Source organism: Colobus angolensis, unplaced genomic scaffold (genome assembly GCF_000951035.1).
Source record: "Colobus angolensis palliatus isolate OR3802 unplaced genomic scaffold, Cang.pa_1.0 Scaffold190, whole genome shotgun sequence".
Taxonomy (NCBI): Eukaryota; Metazoa; Chordata; class Mammalia; order Primates; family Cercopithecidae; genus Colobus; species Colobus angolensis.
Window position 1 is genome coordinate 6,551,742 of NW_012115044.1, and position 18,161 is coordinate 6,569,902.

Consider the following 18,161-nt stretch of genomic DNA (forward strand, 5'->3'; position numbering starts at 1 on the left):
GTCACATTTTCAACCTGCACCCATTCTAGTAACTAACTCTATCTACATGTGATAGAATATAGTGAATGAACTGTTACCTCTGAGATGAGAGCCCATACAAGCCTCCTCGCAAGCATCACTGTGATGAATGCTGCCAGATGATAATCAATGAGATGAAAATTCTACAACAGAAATAAATAACTAAATAACTACATCAGAAAGAAATATGATGTGTATTCAGCTGGCACTACTACAAGAATAGAGGTTTATCCCTCAAAAGATCTTCCTTAGATCACCACACCCTTACAGATTATGGGAATATGAGAGATCCTGAACAGACTATGTACCTTCTACTTCTCCTTTCACAACAAATTGCTTTAAGTTTTTAAACACTATTTTAAACTACCTGGAATGTATTCCTCTCCCTTTTCAAAAGTATTACTGTACTAAAAGGTAAAGATTGCAGCTTTGAGTTAACAAGTTATAACCTGCAGAATTATGGCAAGAATAATTTATATAAAATGTTATATTTATAATGTCTCAAAGTTAATAGATCTGTTGGGATTCACAGTCTTCAGAAGTTTCTGTTGTTGCTCTCTTATGCAAGCTTATGTTAATCTAATTGGGCATCTACTAAACTCTGTAGTAGACGGTACATCAATTATACTCATTTAGTGTTTCTCTCTAGTTTGATTTAGAAGTATGCCTTACATTTGGTCTCGTCTATAAAATAATAGCATTCGCCTAGATGCTGTCTACAGTTCCTTCTAGGTCTAAATCTGTATATATAACTGTGGTAATAAGCAAATGAAAAGTCTTTAGCAACAATATCCCAGGAACCACCAAAATCAGGATGTATTTTCATTTTGATGATCAAAAGATCTATAGGTTTCCACAATTCCTTCCAGAATGAAATGTTAAATTTCTCACTTAATTTAATAAATCTATACATGGCATCCACAATGTGCCAGGTACTCTCCTTCACACTAAAGATACAGCATGGAAGATGACAGCCAAGGTTCCTGCTCTCCTGTCTTACTTTCCACTGTAGTGCGAGAGGGAAAGGAAATGGCAGAGATTACTATTCATTTCTTCTGCATCACCATAAAATTTAACTAGGCACTGACTCCTGGCCAACTAAAGGTTTATTTTCCAGCCTCCCTTGCAAAAACTACTTTTAGCCAAGGGATGAGTGAAAAAGTAATAGGCACAACTTCTAAGCCACACTCTTCTAAAAGGAGATGTCCCCTTTTCTCTTTTCCTTCTCCTTCCTGCTGGTCAGATATGATAACTGGAGTTGGAGTAACTACCATGGACCATGGTTTGGAAGAAGTATATCGGGGATGGAAGAGCAATATATACAAAGATTCGCCATGCTGATGTTATATCATCCACCTAAACTTTTATTAAATAGGGAAATAAGTTTCTATTTTGTTTTAGTCACCTTGTTATGGCAGCTAAACCCATATCTTCAATAAATTTGTTTGGAGAAGCAGGGCAAGTAACGACAATAAACAAGCTCCCAAACAAAAGCATTTTAAATAGTTAAAACTGCTTGTAAGAAATAAAACAGTAACAAATAATGACTAAGAAGGAGGGAGGTGCAGAGCCCATTTAAATTGGTGGTTAGGGAGGTATCCCTGAGAGGATGGCATTTGGGCTGAGAGCTGAATGACAAAAAGGCACCTGGCATTTCAAGCTCTGGGGACAAAGGGCCCCAGACAGAAGAAAAAGCAATCACAAAAGCCCTAAGATAGGAAAATATATGCCCAGTGTGTCTAAAAGGCAGCAAGAAGGCTGGAGTAAGATAATTACTATAGTGAGGCAAGATAGTTAAGAAGCTCTTGCTTTTAATTCAAGTGAAAAATGATCACAGACTGAACAGGGTGAGTAGCAATGGAGATGGAATGAAGTGGCCAAATTGAGTATACATTTTAGAGACAGAACAGCCAAATGTCAACAGAGTGGCTTGCCACTCCTTAGATCATTTCCTTTTCTCCCTAAGTATTATGGATTCTAACAGCATTTATCCCCTCCTATTTTTGGGACTCCTCCCTGCTCACCCTACTCCTCCAAAATAATGCACGCAGATTCACTCAACCCCTGGCTAATGTCTGGGTCTTATTAATGCATCACCAGTCCATCTAAGACATTTTTAAAAATCAAAACATTGGCCGGGTGCAGTGACTCACGCCTGTAATTCCAGCAATCTGGGAGGCCAAAGCGGGCGGATCACGAGGTCAGGAGATCAAGACCATCCTGGCCAATACGGTGAAACCCTGCCTCTACTAAAAATACAAAAATTAGCTGGGCATGGTGGTGCATGACTGTAATCCCAGCTACTCGGGAGGCTGAGGCAGGAGAATTGCTGAACCAAGGAGTCGGAGGTTGCAGTGAGCAGAGGTCATACCACAGCACTCCAGCCTGGTGACAGAGTGAAACTCTGTCTCAAAACAAAAATCTAAATATTTAAGTGCCTAATACATCTTTTTGTTAAGCAAATCATGTTATAACCAAATCAATGAAAATGGTAATGTGGTTATGATTAACTCTTTGTAACCCAGAATATTTGATTAATCAGAGCCCTCTATTCCTATTCTGAATAATTTACTACTCCTAGCTTTTATGTTTCTTAGGGTTAAGACACATTCAGTTAATTGGTTGACAGCTAGAATACTTCACATATTCAGGTGTCCACATTTTCTTTTTGATGTTAAGATCTTGGAATGGAAAAATAAAAACCTAATATATAAATCTGACAAAATTATTATGAGTGTCTGACCCAGACACTCATAATAGAAGAAAACTTAAAAGACAGACCACATATTTGGGACAGAAGTCCTTGCTAGAGCCTCCTGGTCAGGTAACCACCTTCCACGCTTCAATACCTTCAGTGATGGGAAATAACTTGATCTCCAGCAGTCCATTCTATCTTTGAACAACTCACTGATACAGGCTCCTTTCAGATTCACAGGCTAAACTCATATTTGCTATTTCACATGTTACTCTTGGCTTCACAATCCAATTTTAAGCTTTGTGTTAGCAAAGATTATGTGCATCAGATAAGTGAGCCAATCTACTCTACAACCTCCATTAAGTGTGCGTTCCTCTATTGCAGAGGCTGGAAAGCTAAAAATGACATTTCCAAACTTTCTTGCAACTCAGACTCTAGATATGATTTCGGTTCTGTCAACCACAGGCATCATATAAAACTTCAATTCAGAAGTGAGTGAAGTTAGGGGAAAAGGTAGCAAAAGGCATCCATTTTTGGTGGTAAGGGTCAAAGCAAAGGAAGCATTAATTCTGGAGTCAGCAGCTGCAGCAGCAGGTTCCTGATTATGACAAGAACACTGGCTCCCTCTGTTTCAAGGCAGTATTTGTAGGTAACTTTCTAAAGAGCTATAGTCAGATATGTTAGACTGGGCAAAGAACTCTTTGATGACACTGAAAATTCAACACATGAGAAGTTTCCAGGGGAATGTCAAACCAAATAGAAATTTTATAATGAACTACCCAAGAAGAACTTACAGAATAAATACAGGACTAAAACAAGAAGTAAAGCACAGTAGACTGGTCTGGACTTGGGCACTCACTATGCCACTATGTGATTTTTGAACCAGTTTATAGGTCTTACATTCATTTATAAAATGGGAGTCATATAATGGTACCTACCCATTTTGTCTTACATTCATTTATAAAATGGGAGTCATATAATGGTACCTACTCATTTTTATAAAGAATAAATGAGATAATACTTGTAAAGAATTTGCTAAATATTGGCCAGGCACGGTGGCTCACGCCTATAATTCCAGCACTTTGGGAGGATAAGGCAGGCGGATCACAAGGTCAGGAGGTCGAGAGCATCCTGGCTAACACTGTGAAACCCCGTCTCTATTAAAAACACACACAAAAAAAAAAGGTAGCCAGGCATGGTGGCAGGCGCCTGTAGTCCCATAGTCCCAGCTACTGGGGAGGCTGAGGCAGGAGAATGGGGTAAACCTGGGAGGCAGAGCTTGCAGTGAGCTGAGACTGCACCACTGCACTCCAACCTGGGTGACAGAACGCAAGACTCCATCTCAAAAAAAAAAAGAAGAATCTACTAAATATTTTAATGCGTGTTTGTTATTGATTGACACTGTTAAAACAGTGAGTATTTATTTATATAACTATATACCTGGAAAAGGCCTTAAAGAGTATCTAATCCACTTTCTTCTCTTTAAAACACCATGGCCAAAAAGGATGAACGAAGTACAGTTCCTAAACTCAATAAGCTCATAATCTGGGTAAGAAAGAAAGACTATTAAAAAAAAATTGGCACTAAATCATTGCAATTTTTCAATACAGAAACTGACATTCTTATCACATGATATTAAGTAGACAGAAGGTCAATATAGCAAGAAAATTCTTAATAGTTAATACCAGGAACAACCAAATGATACAAATATTTAAAACAAAAATTTTTATTCTCTTTCCATACTATCTTAAGGATTTTGGCCCACATTTCCTTTCTATGTTCACCAGGCTAGGAAGGCTTTCTAATCTTTATTAGTCCCAAACACATATATAAGAAGACAATAGACTTCTTTCGCCTAGAGCATATCTCTATCACCCATTCAAATCTGCCATTGCCAACAACCTATCTGTCAAGTCATCTGACTAGCCTTAACAATACATACACTTACATTTTTAAATTTTATTATTATTTTTTTCTTTTTTCTTTTTCTTTTTTTTTCTTTTTTTGAGATAGGGTCTTATTCTGTCACCCAAGCTGGAGTACGGTGGCCACAATCGTAGCTTACTGCAGTCTCTATCTCCCAGGCTCTGGCAATCCTCTCACTTCAGCTTCCCCAGAAGCTAGGACCACAAGTGTGCACTATCACGCCCAGCTAATTTTGTTTATTTTTTATACAGACAAAGTCTCACTATGTCGCCTAGGCTGGTCTCAAATTCCTAGGCTCAAGCAATCCTCCTGCCTTCGCCTCCCAAAGTGCTGGGATTACAGGCATGAGCCACCATGCCTAGGCCTTACCAATATTTTTTTATATATCCATCTATGGTGAACCTTCTTTGCATCAAGACTATCACGGTACTCTTTTTTTTTTTCTTTTTTTTTTTGAGACGGAGTCTCGCTCTGTCGCCCCGGCTGGAGTGCAACGGCTCGATCTCGGCTGACTGCAAGCTCTGCCTCCCAGGTTCACGCCATTCTCCTGCCTCAGCCTCCCGAGTAGCTGGGACTACAGGCACCCGCCATCATGCCCGGTTAATTTTTTGTATTTTTAGTGGAGATGGGGTTTCACCGTGTTAACCAGGTCTTGATCTCCTGACTTCGTGATCCGCCTGCCTCGGCCTCCCAAAGTGCTGGGATTACAGGCGTGAGCCACCGCGCCTGGCCCATCATGGTACTCTTAATAAACGGAAAGAGAACAGAAGAAATCTACAATATATTTTTATGTACCTCACCAAAGACAGCCAATTTCTCAATTTCACTTGTGTGACAGAATCCAATTTTATTTAAGTTCACTATGTACCCAGCTAAAGGACTATATTTAGCTTCTCTTGTAGTTAGGAGTGGACATGTGTGAAAATGATGCAAGCCTGGCCCATAAGAAACTCTCCTTTATATTGCCCTAAGCTCTTTCCCCTTCTGGCTGACAGGGATGGGTCACAACCACCTTAGAGGTCACATGGTGGAAGACAATAGAATCTCCATCCGCTTAGGTTCCCTGATTGATCACATGGAAGAACTCCTGGCAACCAGGACAACTGCCTCAGAGTTTGTTACAGAAGCTACCATTATCCTAATTCAGCCATTAAAAGGGTAGAGTTGTTAGAATGTAGTAACACTGACACCTTATACTTACAAATTTAAAATGGTGTAGAGAAAACTAAATACCAAAACCTTTCTGTGATATTATAATAAATTATTTAAACGTTTTCTGCATTTTCATTTACATTTTTACTTCCTCTGGTAGTACTTATATTTTAACAATCTTATGAAATTTTATTTCTGAAAGTAATCTGTGGTCTAGAAGAAAAACATTTTATTAAAAGAAAAATTACTAAGAAAAACAATTTCTACAGAAAGGCTTTCCAGGTAGTTTCTTGGGTAACTAACACGAAGAACTTAAAGGCTGAGTAAGACTTACCAGTGATGTACAAGAAGCAGGATGATTGTAAGGATACCACCACACTGTTTTATAAATGTTGATGTACTGAATGAAAAGAGCAACCAACAGGTAGATGAAAAAAAGGAATTCAAAGAGTAGGCTCCCATCCACAGGCAAGTCAGGAATTTGGCAATGACGAACAGGACCTGGGGTGATTAAGGCTGTGATAGGTGGGACTGGAAGGCCAATAGCACTACCATTCCTGAAAGAGAAAACTATGGTTAACTCAATGGTGATAACCTCCACTGTCACAGAACATAAAGGGCTCCTGCCGTCTCCTCCATCTACCCCTTCACTGTTGGCTTTCCGCGCAAGACTCCTTCTGGGGATCCTCTTATCTTCTCCCTCCACACATTCTGTCAGTGATTTAAGATGCAGCTATGGCCTCCATTATTTCTTACATGATGAAGACTATAATTTCTCACCATAGAGCTCACTGCTAAATTACAGACACATTATTCAAATCCCTACTGGACATCTCTGTGTTCTTCCCTCTTATAGTCCTGACCTTAGTTCATGGCCCACTCAGTTAGTTACCCACATCAGAAACCTGGGAGTCATATTAAAACTTTTCTTGGCCGGGCACGGTGGCTCACGCCTGTAATCCCAGCACTTTCGGAGGCCGAGGCGGGCGGAACACCTGAGGTCACGAGTTCAAGACCAGCCTGACCAACATGGTGAAACCTTGCCTCTACTAAAAATACAAAAATTAGCCAGGCATGGTGGTGGACACCTGTAATTACAGCTATTTGGGAGGCTGAGGCAGGAGAATCGCTTGAACCTGGGAAGCAGAGGTTGCAGTGAGCTGAGAAAGCACCACTGCACTCCATTCTGGGTGACAGAGCGAGACTCCATCTCAAAAAAAAACAAAAACAAAAACAAAAAAAACTTTTCTTCTGCCTCTCAATGTCCAATCACTCTCTAAATCTCCTAGATTCCACTTTATAAAACTTTGTCCAAACTGTACCTTCCTCTTTAATCTCATTTGCTTTAGTTCAAGCATTCACTATTCTCACCTAAACTATTGCAGTAATCCTCCTATACTCAATTCCACTTTCACCAAACTCTCCAACCTGTTTTCAGGGATCTTTCTAAGGTAAAACTCTTAATAGTGTTACTCTTACCGAAAAACATTTAATGGCTCTCTACTAATAGTGGGGTAATAGCCAAAAATTTTTAGTAGCCCTATGAGGTCCCTCAGCTTAACAGACTAGTTTCACCTCATCACTCCTTCACATGTACCCTATATGATACTTATGCTACTTGCTTTCTGCAACATACATGCTCTTCTTTTGCATATGTTATTCCCTTTAAATGTACTAATCACCTTCCATAATCACCTTCCTTAACTTCTCACATACATATTTACTGACAAAATCCTTCAAAACTTTTTTTACTCATTCTTCAAGATTTTTAAGCTACTCAAACACATTCTCTGTGAAGCTTATTCTACTCCATCAAAACTGATTCATCTCTCCTCTGTGCCACCATAATACTTAACTATACCTTTATTACTATACTTTTCATATTGTTACATAATTTTTTGTATACATCTATGTGTTGTCTACCAGATCATAATCTTAAGAACAGAGACTATACTCTTCTTAGTTCACTGCAAATATGTATCTTTAGGTTGAGAAGGCAGTAGACCAATATAGTTATGAAAAAGAGATATCCCTTAAAACACAAAAAGATGCAGATATTTTAATCCCTATCTTCTTATTGTTCTTTCTTCCATGCTCTTTTACAGATTAGAAATAGCTAGGCTATCTAAAGGTATAAGACGGAAGTAGGAGAAAAGTTTCCTTTGTTTATATGCCTGGGAATACTTACAGAGCTCTAAGGGTCTACTGTTATTTACAGACCAAAGAAAAGCAGCTTGGCTTAGATACTTCCAAAGAAGATTTGAGAGAAGGAACAAAATTAGCGTTACCATTCTACTCTAAAATTTCCAAATATAGAAATTGGTATGTAGCACTTACAGTACTTTAAGTGACTCATGGGAATATGAACTCTGCTCATTCTGAACAGTTAAGAATACTATGACAGAAACTCAGAAGACCTAGAAGGGAAGAACAGGAACTGGTGGAGGAGGGTATGGAAAAAATTATAAGTTTCTTCTTCTCATTTCCAGAGTATACTCCAATAGAACAAGCCTACCAAATAATACATTGTGAACCACCAATAGGTCTCAGAACCATACCTGCTCAATCATAAATCAGTCTTTGAGGTGGGCCACAGCACTGTAAAAACTCCAGAAGGCACCATTCCACAAAATACAACACGAAAGGCAGCCTCTGAAGTTTACAAGTTGGTAGACTTGCATGAAGAGAATTACAACAAGAAGCCAATCTACTCCCTCACTCCAGCTGATTTATGAAATTAAAAACTCTGATGAGAAGTTACAAGGTTACGAGCCTCTACTCCAGACAAACTAAAAATTCTTATTTCCCTTCAGTCAAAAAGCTAATGGGGAACACATGCCAAATTACTTGTTATGACTTAATGGTTAAAAGGTTCTTACAGAATTTTTCCCAAGTGAAGCAGACAAACGTGTTTTTACCATTAACAAAGTCAATAAAATGCTAGGCCTCAAAAAAGATATTCAAAACAAAGTAGAAAAGACCTACACTTGTCATACTCTATACAGCCTTGACTATTAAACGTTAAGCCAGAAAACAAAGAGACCAAGGTCAAATAAAACGAGATCTGGCTGGGTGCAGTGGCTCACGCCTGTAATCCCAGCACTTTGGGAGGCTGAGGCAGGCAGATCACGAGGTCAGGAGTTCGAGACCAGCCTGGCCAACAGGGTGAAACCCTGTCTCTACTAAAAATACAAAATTAGCTGGGTGTGGTGGCATGTGCCTGTAATCCTAGCTACTCGGGAGGCTAAGGCATGAGAATTGCCTGAACCAAGGAGGCAGATGTTGCAATGAGCCGAGATTGTGCCACTGCACTCCAGCCTGGTGACAGAACAAGACTCTGTCTCAAAAATAAAGAAATAAAAATAAATAAATAAAATAAATGAGATCTAGAGATCTGGAGCATCAGTGGAAAAAAAGTACTCCTATATAAATATAAAAGGAATCTATGTCTTCTCTGATTATGTCTTCTCTATCTGATCTATAAAGTTGAAAATTTGAGAAGAGATATAATCATTTTTAAAACTAAAATAAACAGATTTAGTCAATATATCTCAGAAAATCAGTCACAGAGGTATTATTTAGGAAAAAATTCAAGTGTTATTCCTCTAATAGAATATTAAAAATAGGGCTGGGCGCAGTGGCTCATGCCTGTAATCCCAGCACTTCGGGAAGCCGAAGCGGGTGGATCAAAATTAGTCAGGTATGGTGGCACATGTCTGTAATCCTAGCTACTCAGGAGGCTGAGGCAGGAGAATCGCTTGAACCCAAGAGGCGGAGGTTGCAGTGAGCCAAGATAGCACCATTGCACTCCATCCTGGGCAACAAGAGCAAAACTCCATCTCAAAAACAAAACAAAACAAAAATACATACATACATACATATATAAAAACAGATTTAAGAATCTGTTCAGAACCCATATAAATTCTCTAGCAATGAGTTGTGACAACACATGTGCACATGTGAAGTGCTATTCATCCAGGGAAGCTCATTAGAGACTTGATGTCCAGGGTTTTTATTGGGGGCTGGCCACATGGGCACCTTCTTCCTCGCAGTACCAAAATTCTAGACTTCCAAAAGGAAAGCAGGTGTTCAGCATAGCTACTCTTAGGAAGGCCTGCTTACAAGGCTTACATCTGGCAACCATGACTAGTAAACAGTTCCCTACAGTGAGATAAACTTTCCCTAAATAACAAGAATGGCTCACTGTGCCTAAACTGTTTATATAAACTATGTGGTTTATGCTGAACACCTGTGTTTTGTCCTTGCATATAAAGTTTGTGTGTGGGAAAGGGTTAACACAGCAGGCCTGAGACTGACTGTTACGGAGCCAGCAAGCAGCAGAATTTAGGGAAGCAAATGGATGAAGGAAGAAAGATTCAAAGGCCTAAAGAGGAATAGAAGAGATAGGGAAAGCAGTGGTCATTTGGACATGTTCAGGTGATGTTATTAACAAAGTATATGCAAGGAATAAGCAAAGGAAAAAACAGTTCTTCTCAAATAAGATTCTCCCTCAATCAGGAGCTCTCTAAGAAATCCAGAAATACACAATATACCTTCCCTTTTTAAAAGGATAATACTCTAAACACATTGTTGCAAGAACAAATCCCTGCGCCCCAAAGGTGGAAAGCAGGACAAGGAACTACAATTTCAATCTTGACTGTGTTACCAAACTAGCTCCTTGACATTCTAGAGTTTAACTTCACCAATCAGACCACAACCACCTACCAAACAGGGGCAATGCTCTCCTCTCCAGTTGACCTATGTCAGTCTTGCAGAATCAAAGGTATCATCCAAAAGTATACAATACTTAAGCAATTATCTATTTCCCTCCAATACTCTACAGACACTTCAGAAGTGAGTTCTCCTCATCTGGACACTCCTTCTTTCTATATATCCTTCCTAAAACTATATTATAAGTTATCTGCTGGTTCTTTCATGTTTTTATACCTCCTCCCCAGGTCTTTTATAACAAATTATTCCAGCTGCTTGCTTCCTACCAAGAAACAAATATAAAGCTTTCTTTTTCCCAATTTCTCTAGGTAAACATGTCACAAAATAATCACTCAATAATAATAATCTTGGTAACTTTTCAAACCATAAACAATTATTTCTTTCATTTAAAAATGTTGAAAATACTTTCTTCTACCCACTCTCTCCCTCCCCCACAGTTAATTGCTAAATAAACATATGTTAAAGGAGGAGAGAAAGGCAGATTAAAGCAACCATGGTTGGAACCTCGAATACCAGGATAGAAGAGCTACAGTGAAGGCAGAGAAAAGAATACCAAACCCAGTCAAGACCAAAGGTATTTTCCAAATGTTCCTACTTCTTCCCAGTAAACCATCTGCAGACTCCAAGTGCAAGCAGAAGCATCTACAAATGACATTTTCATTGGCTTTCAGTTCTTTTTAATAGCAGAACACTTTATTTTCCTTTCCCCATAATATTTTACATAGTATCTTAATATTTAAAACACATAGGAAAATGAGTCAGTCTAATTAAGAGAAGACTAGGAAACCTCAAGCCTAGACTATTAGGCCTGCCTGATCCATTTTCCCTTCTAAGCCCTCCTACAGCAACACCTGAGACACTGAAGAGCGATTTCATGGGACAGTCTGAGAACATTTTTATCTGAGAACATAATTATCTAGAGGAATCCTCAAAGCCAAAGTCAAAGAGAATGTACAAAGAACTGCTAAAGTTAATACAGAGGCAAAGTTAGAATTTTTTAGCTAGCTAGAATCCTAGTTAGGGACAGCTAGGATTTTCTATCACAACTTGAAAGTACTGAATCAATAAGTTGATAGTATATATTAATAAAATTAAGGTATGTACCTGAAATAGCAAACAACTTTTATCTCAATACCTATATTAGATAGTACCTTTCTTCAAAAGCATTTTCGTATATTCTTTCTTATTTTTAAACATATAAAATAATATTTATTATATGTAGAAAATGTGTAAAATTCAGTAAAGTTTTTAAAAGTTACTGCAATTTACTACTTCATTTATTTCAACATTCTGCTATGATGCAAACAGTATCACCATTTTTAAAATAAGGAAATCCAAAGAACAGCAGAGTAAAAAATACTCTAGCATAAAGTAGTTCTATATACATACATAAACAAAACTTGGATTAAAAATTAGTATGAGAATCGGAGACTGGAAAAATCCCTTCAAACTGGAATTTCAGGGAGAGCTCCACTGAAATGATGAGATCAGAACTAATTTTAAAGATTGGAAGAGGGATTGGAAAGTCAGGAAAAAAAAAAGGGCAAAGGTCAGGCCTAGAAAACAAAAGTGCATTAATGCCATCAAACAGGCCTGAAAACACAGCAGTAGTGATTGCTAGCTCTGAAAATTAAAATCAAGGCAAGAGAAAAACTTTTTTCAGGGAGGAAGGAGAAACTAGCTGGCAGAAATTATCTTGAGCAAATGCTTGATTAGGTAAAAGCATCTCTTTGCACTGCTACATTATCAAACCTCCTGATGGCATGAGCTACCCCAGCTAATAAACAGCTAACGTTTATTAAGACCAAACAATTTTTTGACAATTTAAAACTCTTGATGGAATCTGACTTATAATTTCAGCTGGGAGTTTTAATTTGCCCTCTAAAAAAAGAATGCTTATAAGTAGATAAACCATCACACTTACCTTGTATTTGCATTCACTTCTCCCTTCTTCTAATAGATAAAAAGGGGATAACTAGAATTTAGATGATCGGCCAAAAGAAAGAATGGGACTGCTTTCACTTTGTGGGCCCCATATCACATCTTTTTACCTCCAAAGTATTTTGAAATTCTGAATTTTGTCTTCAAAGGCAGGATTTCTACCTCAGTGTCAAGAATTAATCTCAATAAGCAAATATCTGAATGACAAGATGACTTTTATGTTAGTCTTACTGATGATAGGACATTACAAATTATATATAGCCTTATTTTTTCTTTACCTGTTTCTCAAGCCTGTTCCATTGCCACAGCCCCCACCAACCAAAGTCTGCAAAGAAGGTAAAGCTGAACGGCTTAGCTGTTGCCGACTAGGGCCCCTCCTTCCACCGGGCATGTCCAGGAACCAGTCTGCTTCCAGTGCCACCTGTAGTTGCAACCCAGGTTAATGGTTGTCAACCAGTTTCAATTCTGAACGATAACAAAAACATTTAAATATCAGTAGACTATTTTTAAAGTAGGCAACAAAACAACGAGAAAGAAAAAGTGAGCAGGCCTTACAAAAGAAGATTTTCAAACGAATGTTCCCAGTGTCTACTACCTACGTTATTTGAATTAAAGGACCATTGAGACTCTAATGGGTCAAACCCTAAGTTCTGATCTAAGCTCTGTTAAGCTTTAGGCAAGTCATGATTTGTGTCTTTTGTCAATTGATTCGTATCATATATAAAATATTATAATCAGATAGAAGTTTAAAAGAAACATTATATCTTACACATTTCCTGCTCAATGTTTCACACTTAAAATTCCTTGAAATATAGAAGAATCGGCATTTTATAAAACATTAGGTTTTGTTATCAAGGGATATGGGTTGTGAGTTCAGATGGTCACATATTATCTGACCTTACCCGAATAAGTTAACTTCTGAGTGTGTTTCTTCACTGTGGGAAAAAAAAAAAGTGTTCCCTGTTCTGTAGAGGTTGTCAGGACTGAGGAAGTGGAATGAAACGGTACCAGTAGTTCTCTTAACTGTTTAAAAGTAAAACTGTTCAAGTGGTATCTCTATATGTTAGGGTTAAAATATTGAAAGTAACTCTTTAAGTGGATGTCCGCTCCAGAAAAGCTGGTGTAAAATCATATAGAAATTACTGAAACTGCAAGATTAAGAGGCAAGTAAAAGATAAAGATCCTCACTGGAGACAAAAAAAAAGTTATTTTCATCATTCTACGGCAAATATCATGATTCTGCCAATATGGATACCAATGTTTCCTAAACAATACAACTAAAACCCCAAGGATGACACTGGAAAAACCCTTGTTTTCAAGTGCTCCCTATTCCTCCTAACAGCTTTTGGCTGTAAACTAATCCCAAGTGAAACAAAGCATTCAAACCGCTGGATGCAGGGGCTGCTGGTCCTTGCTCCATTAACGAGCAGAGGGAAAGAAAAGTGCAGGAAAAAACCTGGGACGGAAGAGGTGAGACTATGGGGTGGGGTGGGGTGGACTGCAGGAGACCACAAACTTCAGCAGACTGGTCCCAAAGAGAAGTCCGCAGAGAGGTGGACAAAGCAGTCTCCGCCGCACATCCAAGAGGGCCGAGGCAGGTCCAGGACAGCTGGACCTTGCGGCAGCTCAGTAATACTCACGCATGGAAAAGTCCCAGCCGGTGGGGCGGGATCCCTAGAAAGCGGCGACAACTTTACAGACTGGACCCCAGGTAAGGGAACTCCCTCCCCGCGTTGAAACGCTGCAAACCAGCTGCTTGGACGCAGGCAGCCCCCGCCTAGAGAATCAAGAAAAGGTGTCCAGGCTTCGGGCTGCCAGACTCAGACCCAGACTCCGAAGCAGTTCCAGTGCCAGAGCTAAAGCTAGAGCCAGAGCCTGATACCTTCAGCACCCATCCCCAGCCTCCATTACCGCGAAGCTGAGCAGACGTGGCAGCGCACGGCGATGACGTCAGCTACGCGACCGCGGGCCGCCCCAGCGGCGAGTAGGCCACCGGAACCAGCCTGCACGCCAACCCCTCCCACTTGCACCTACGCAGTGGGGTTCGCCCGCTCCTCTCGACTCGCGGTCCCGCCCCTTCCGGCCAGTATTGGCCAACGCATTTCCTCCCTTGGCCTCAGTCAGCTAGCGGCTACAAGGTGCGGGTACCGTGCTACTGATCCTTCTTGTTGTCTCTTGGACTCCATGTAATAACCATGTACAAGTTATCACCCCCAATTCACAGATGAGTATAGATTAGGAGGTGTCACCTAGGGTGACGTCATTGTTAAGTGAGGGAGCCCAAGTCATGAAGTCATGCGTCAGCATCCAACCCTGCGCTTATTGTTTGCTAAGAACTAGACAGATGCTGTGGATACAAAGTCTCAGAGTCTAGTAGAAGAGAGGAGACACCAAGAAAATACAGTAATTACCATTTGTTACAATAAATGCAATATTAAAAGTATGTCCAAGGTCCAGAGATAGCATGCAACACTAATGAATTCTGTCGGATGGTGGTGGTGTCAATACCAGGAAAAGCTTTGCTAAGAGCTTGGGGTTTCAGCCAAGACTCCACAAGGCATAGGGGCTTTGTGGGAGAATGGCAGTCCTCCTGGAGAAGTGGCAGATTAAAAAGGTAAAGATCTGTGAGCAACGTCATGATGAGTTCAGAAATTGCCAATAGTTTGATATTAGAAAAAGTAAAAGTGTCAAAAGGAGCATTTGTGTAATCTTTCACTCCAGAGATTTTAAGCTCCTTAATAGAAAGTTGTTTGTATTGACTGCATGATTAACCTTTATTAAGAATTTGTTGTGTCAGGCACTGGATTAGTAGCTTTACACATTTCATTTAAATCTCACAACATTTTGATAGTTTCTACTATGGTTCCTATTTTACAGAAGAAACTGAAGTTGTTGAAAATAGCCTTCCTGGCCAGGCAGGATGGCTCATGACTACAATTCCAACACTGGGAGGCCAAGGCAGGAGGATTACTTGAGCCCAAGAGTTGGAGACCACCCTGAGCAATATAGTGGGACCTTGTCTCTAAAAAAAAAGTTAAAAAATCAGTCGGTCACGGTGGCTCATGCCTGTAGTCCCACCTACTTGGGAGGCTGAGGTGGGAGGACCACTTGAGCCCTGGAGGTCGAGTTTGCAGTGAGTCGAGATCGTGCCACTGCACTCCAGCCTGGGCAACAGAGAGAGACCCCGTCTCAAAAATAATAATAATAATAATAGAAAAAAAAGAAAAAAAAATAGCCTGGCTAGTAAGTGCCAGAACCAGAATTTAGAGCCAGAATGACTGATATCAAAACCAGTAAATTTACTAATATTCCCAAATATTCCTAATGTCCTAAAGTATCACAGAGCTGTCACTTAGGAATACACAGAAGTCTCCAGCTTAGGGTGGTTTGACTCACAATTTTTCGACTTTATGATGGTGCAAAACCAACACTCGTTCAGTAGAAACTGTACTGCCAGTACTCATACAACCGTTGTGTTTTTTTTTCATTTTTAAGTACAGTCATGTGTCCCATAACGATGTTTCAGTCAATGAAAGACCACATAAATGATGGTGAGCCCATGAGAGTATAATAGAACTGAAAAATTCTTATTGACTAATGATGTAGCTGTCTTTATGTTGTAGTGCAGTGTATCCTGGTGTACACAAACCTGCACTACCAGTTGTATAAAAGTATAGCACAGGCAATTATGTACAGTATAGCATACTAAATAATGATAATAAATTACTTTGTTACTGGTTTATGTATTTACTATACTATACGTTTATTGTTATTTTAGATTGTACTCCTTCTACTTATTTTAAAAAATGAAAGTTAACTGTAAAACAACCTTGGACAGGTCTTTCAGAAGGTATTCCAGAAGAAGGCATTGTTATAGGAGATGGCAGCTCCATCTGTGTTACTGCCCCTAAAGATCTTCCAGAGGGACAAGATGTGGAGGTAAAAGATAGTGATATTGATGATCCTGACCCTGCATAGGCCTGACCCAAACACACACATGTGTGTTTGCGTATTAGTTTTCAACAAAATAGTTTAAAAAGTGAAAAAGAAAATAAAACATTTTAGAAATAGAAAAAAAAGCTTATAGAATAAAGATAGAAAGAAAGAAAATAGGTCAGGTGCAGTGGCTCATGTCTATAATCCCAGCACTTTGGGAGGCCAGGAGTTTAACAGCAGCCTGGCCAACATGGCGAAACCCTGTTTCTACTAAAAATACAAAAATTAGCCAGGTGTCATGGTGAACACCTGTAATCCCAGCTACTCAGGAGGCTGAGGCATGAGAATTGCTTGAACCTGGGAGGCAGAAGTTGCAGTCAGCTGAGATCACACCACTACACTCCAGCCTGGGCAACAGTGTGAGACTGTCTCAAAAAGAAAAAAAAAAAAATGAAAGAAAATATTTTTGTACAGCTGCACAATGTGCTTGCGTTTTAAGCTAAGTTATTACAAAGTCAAAAAGTTGAAAAAAATTAAAAAGTTTGTACAGTAAAAAGTTACAGTAAGCTAATTTATTACTGAATAAAGAAAAATATGTTTATAAGTTTAGTATGGTCTAACTATAGTGTTTATAAAATCTATAGTAGCATAATGTCCTAGCTGTTCACATTTACTCACCACTCACTGACTCATTCAGAGCAACTTTCAGTCCTGCAAGCTCCATTCATGGTAAGTGCCTTATACAGGTGTATAATTTTTACTCATTTACTGTACCTTTTCTACATTTAGATACACAAATACTTACCATTGTGTTAGAATTGCCTGTAATATTCAGTACATTAACATGCTGAATAGGTTTGTAGCCTAGGAGCAATAGGCTATAGCAAATATCCTCAGTATGCAGTAGGCTATACTAGGTAGGTTTGTGTAAGTATACTCTATGATGTTCACACAACACCAAAATTGCCTGACACATTTCTCAAAACATATTCCCATTGTTAAACAACACATGACTGTACTGCACACCTTCCTGGAAGTAGAAAAAAATTTGACTAAAGTTTCATTTGGATTCCAGAAGAAATATGCTGTAGTTTTGGGGATACATTTTTTCTTCCTCTCTATTCACCCAAAGTGAGCCTCACTCATACAAAAACTGGGTGGTTCTGCCCTGGTGGAATATAGACCAAATGCCCATATGGGTGTAATATGTGACTGATATGGCCCATTCCTATGTAATCAACATTATTTTCTCTTCCACCATTCCTTAACGTGCATCCTAAAGCCGCTACTACTGTCAAGCTAAATTTGATCCCCACCTTCTGCATATTATGGCTCCCATATTTTTAGTGAGTCCAGAACAATATTCCTTAGCTGCAACATATCCTTTTCTTCCGTACAAAATACACCCCTCCTACCCCTTTCTCCAGATTTCCACTTCATGTTGATCTTTTCCTCCGCTGGAACCAGTGGCACTTAACTATTGCCTTAAATTGTAAACTATCTCTAAGGAAGCATATTTGTCTTCCCTACTAGTTCTAAACACCTGGGAGCACAGATTTGATCTTGTATTTCTCTGTATTTCCATATTTCCACAAAGCTTAGGGATATAACCATGTACATTTTAGAAAATAGATAAATATGGCTGGGTGCGGTGACTCACGCCTGTAATCCCAGCACTTTGGGAGGCCGAGACGGGCAGATCACCTGAGGTCTGGAGTTCGAGAAGAGCCTGACCAATATGGAGAAACCCTGTCTCTACTAA

At 39.3% G+C, this 18,161-nt stretch overlaps 1 protein-coding gene across 2 annotated transcripts in view; it reads right to left on the bottom strand.

Annotated features, from left to right (window-relative positions):
* TMEM39A (transmembrane protein 39A) overlaps nt 1-14,449 on the bottom strand; it is a 36,963-nt gene extending 22,514 nt beyond the window's left edge. Inside the window, exons 1-5 of one of the 2 annotated variants that reach the window (XM_011940621.1) lie at nt 14,375-14,415; nt 14,104-14,240; nt 12,742-12,928; nt 6,126-6,348; nt 78-161 (exon numbers count right to left, since the gene is read on the bottom strand). In XM_011940621.1, coding sequence (XP_011796011.1) covers nt 78-161; nt 6,126-6,348; nt 12,742-12,854 — 420 coding nt within the window. In that variant the 5' untranslated portion in view covers nt 12,855-12,928; nt 14,104-14,240; nt 14,375-14,415. Of the gene's footprint in view, nt 1-77; nt 162-6,125; nt 6,349-12,741; nt 12,929-14,103 lie in introns of both variants that reach the window. The other variant, XM_011940622.1, reaches the window with a different exon arrangement.
* Nucleotides 14,450-18,161: the final 3,712 nt, after the last annotated feature.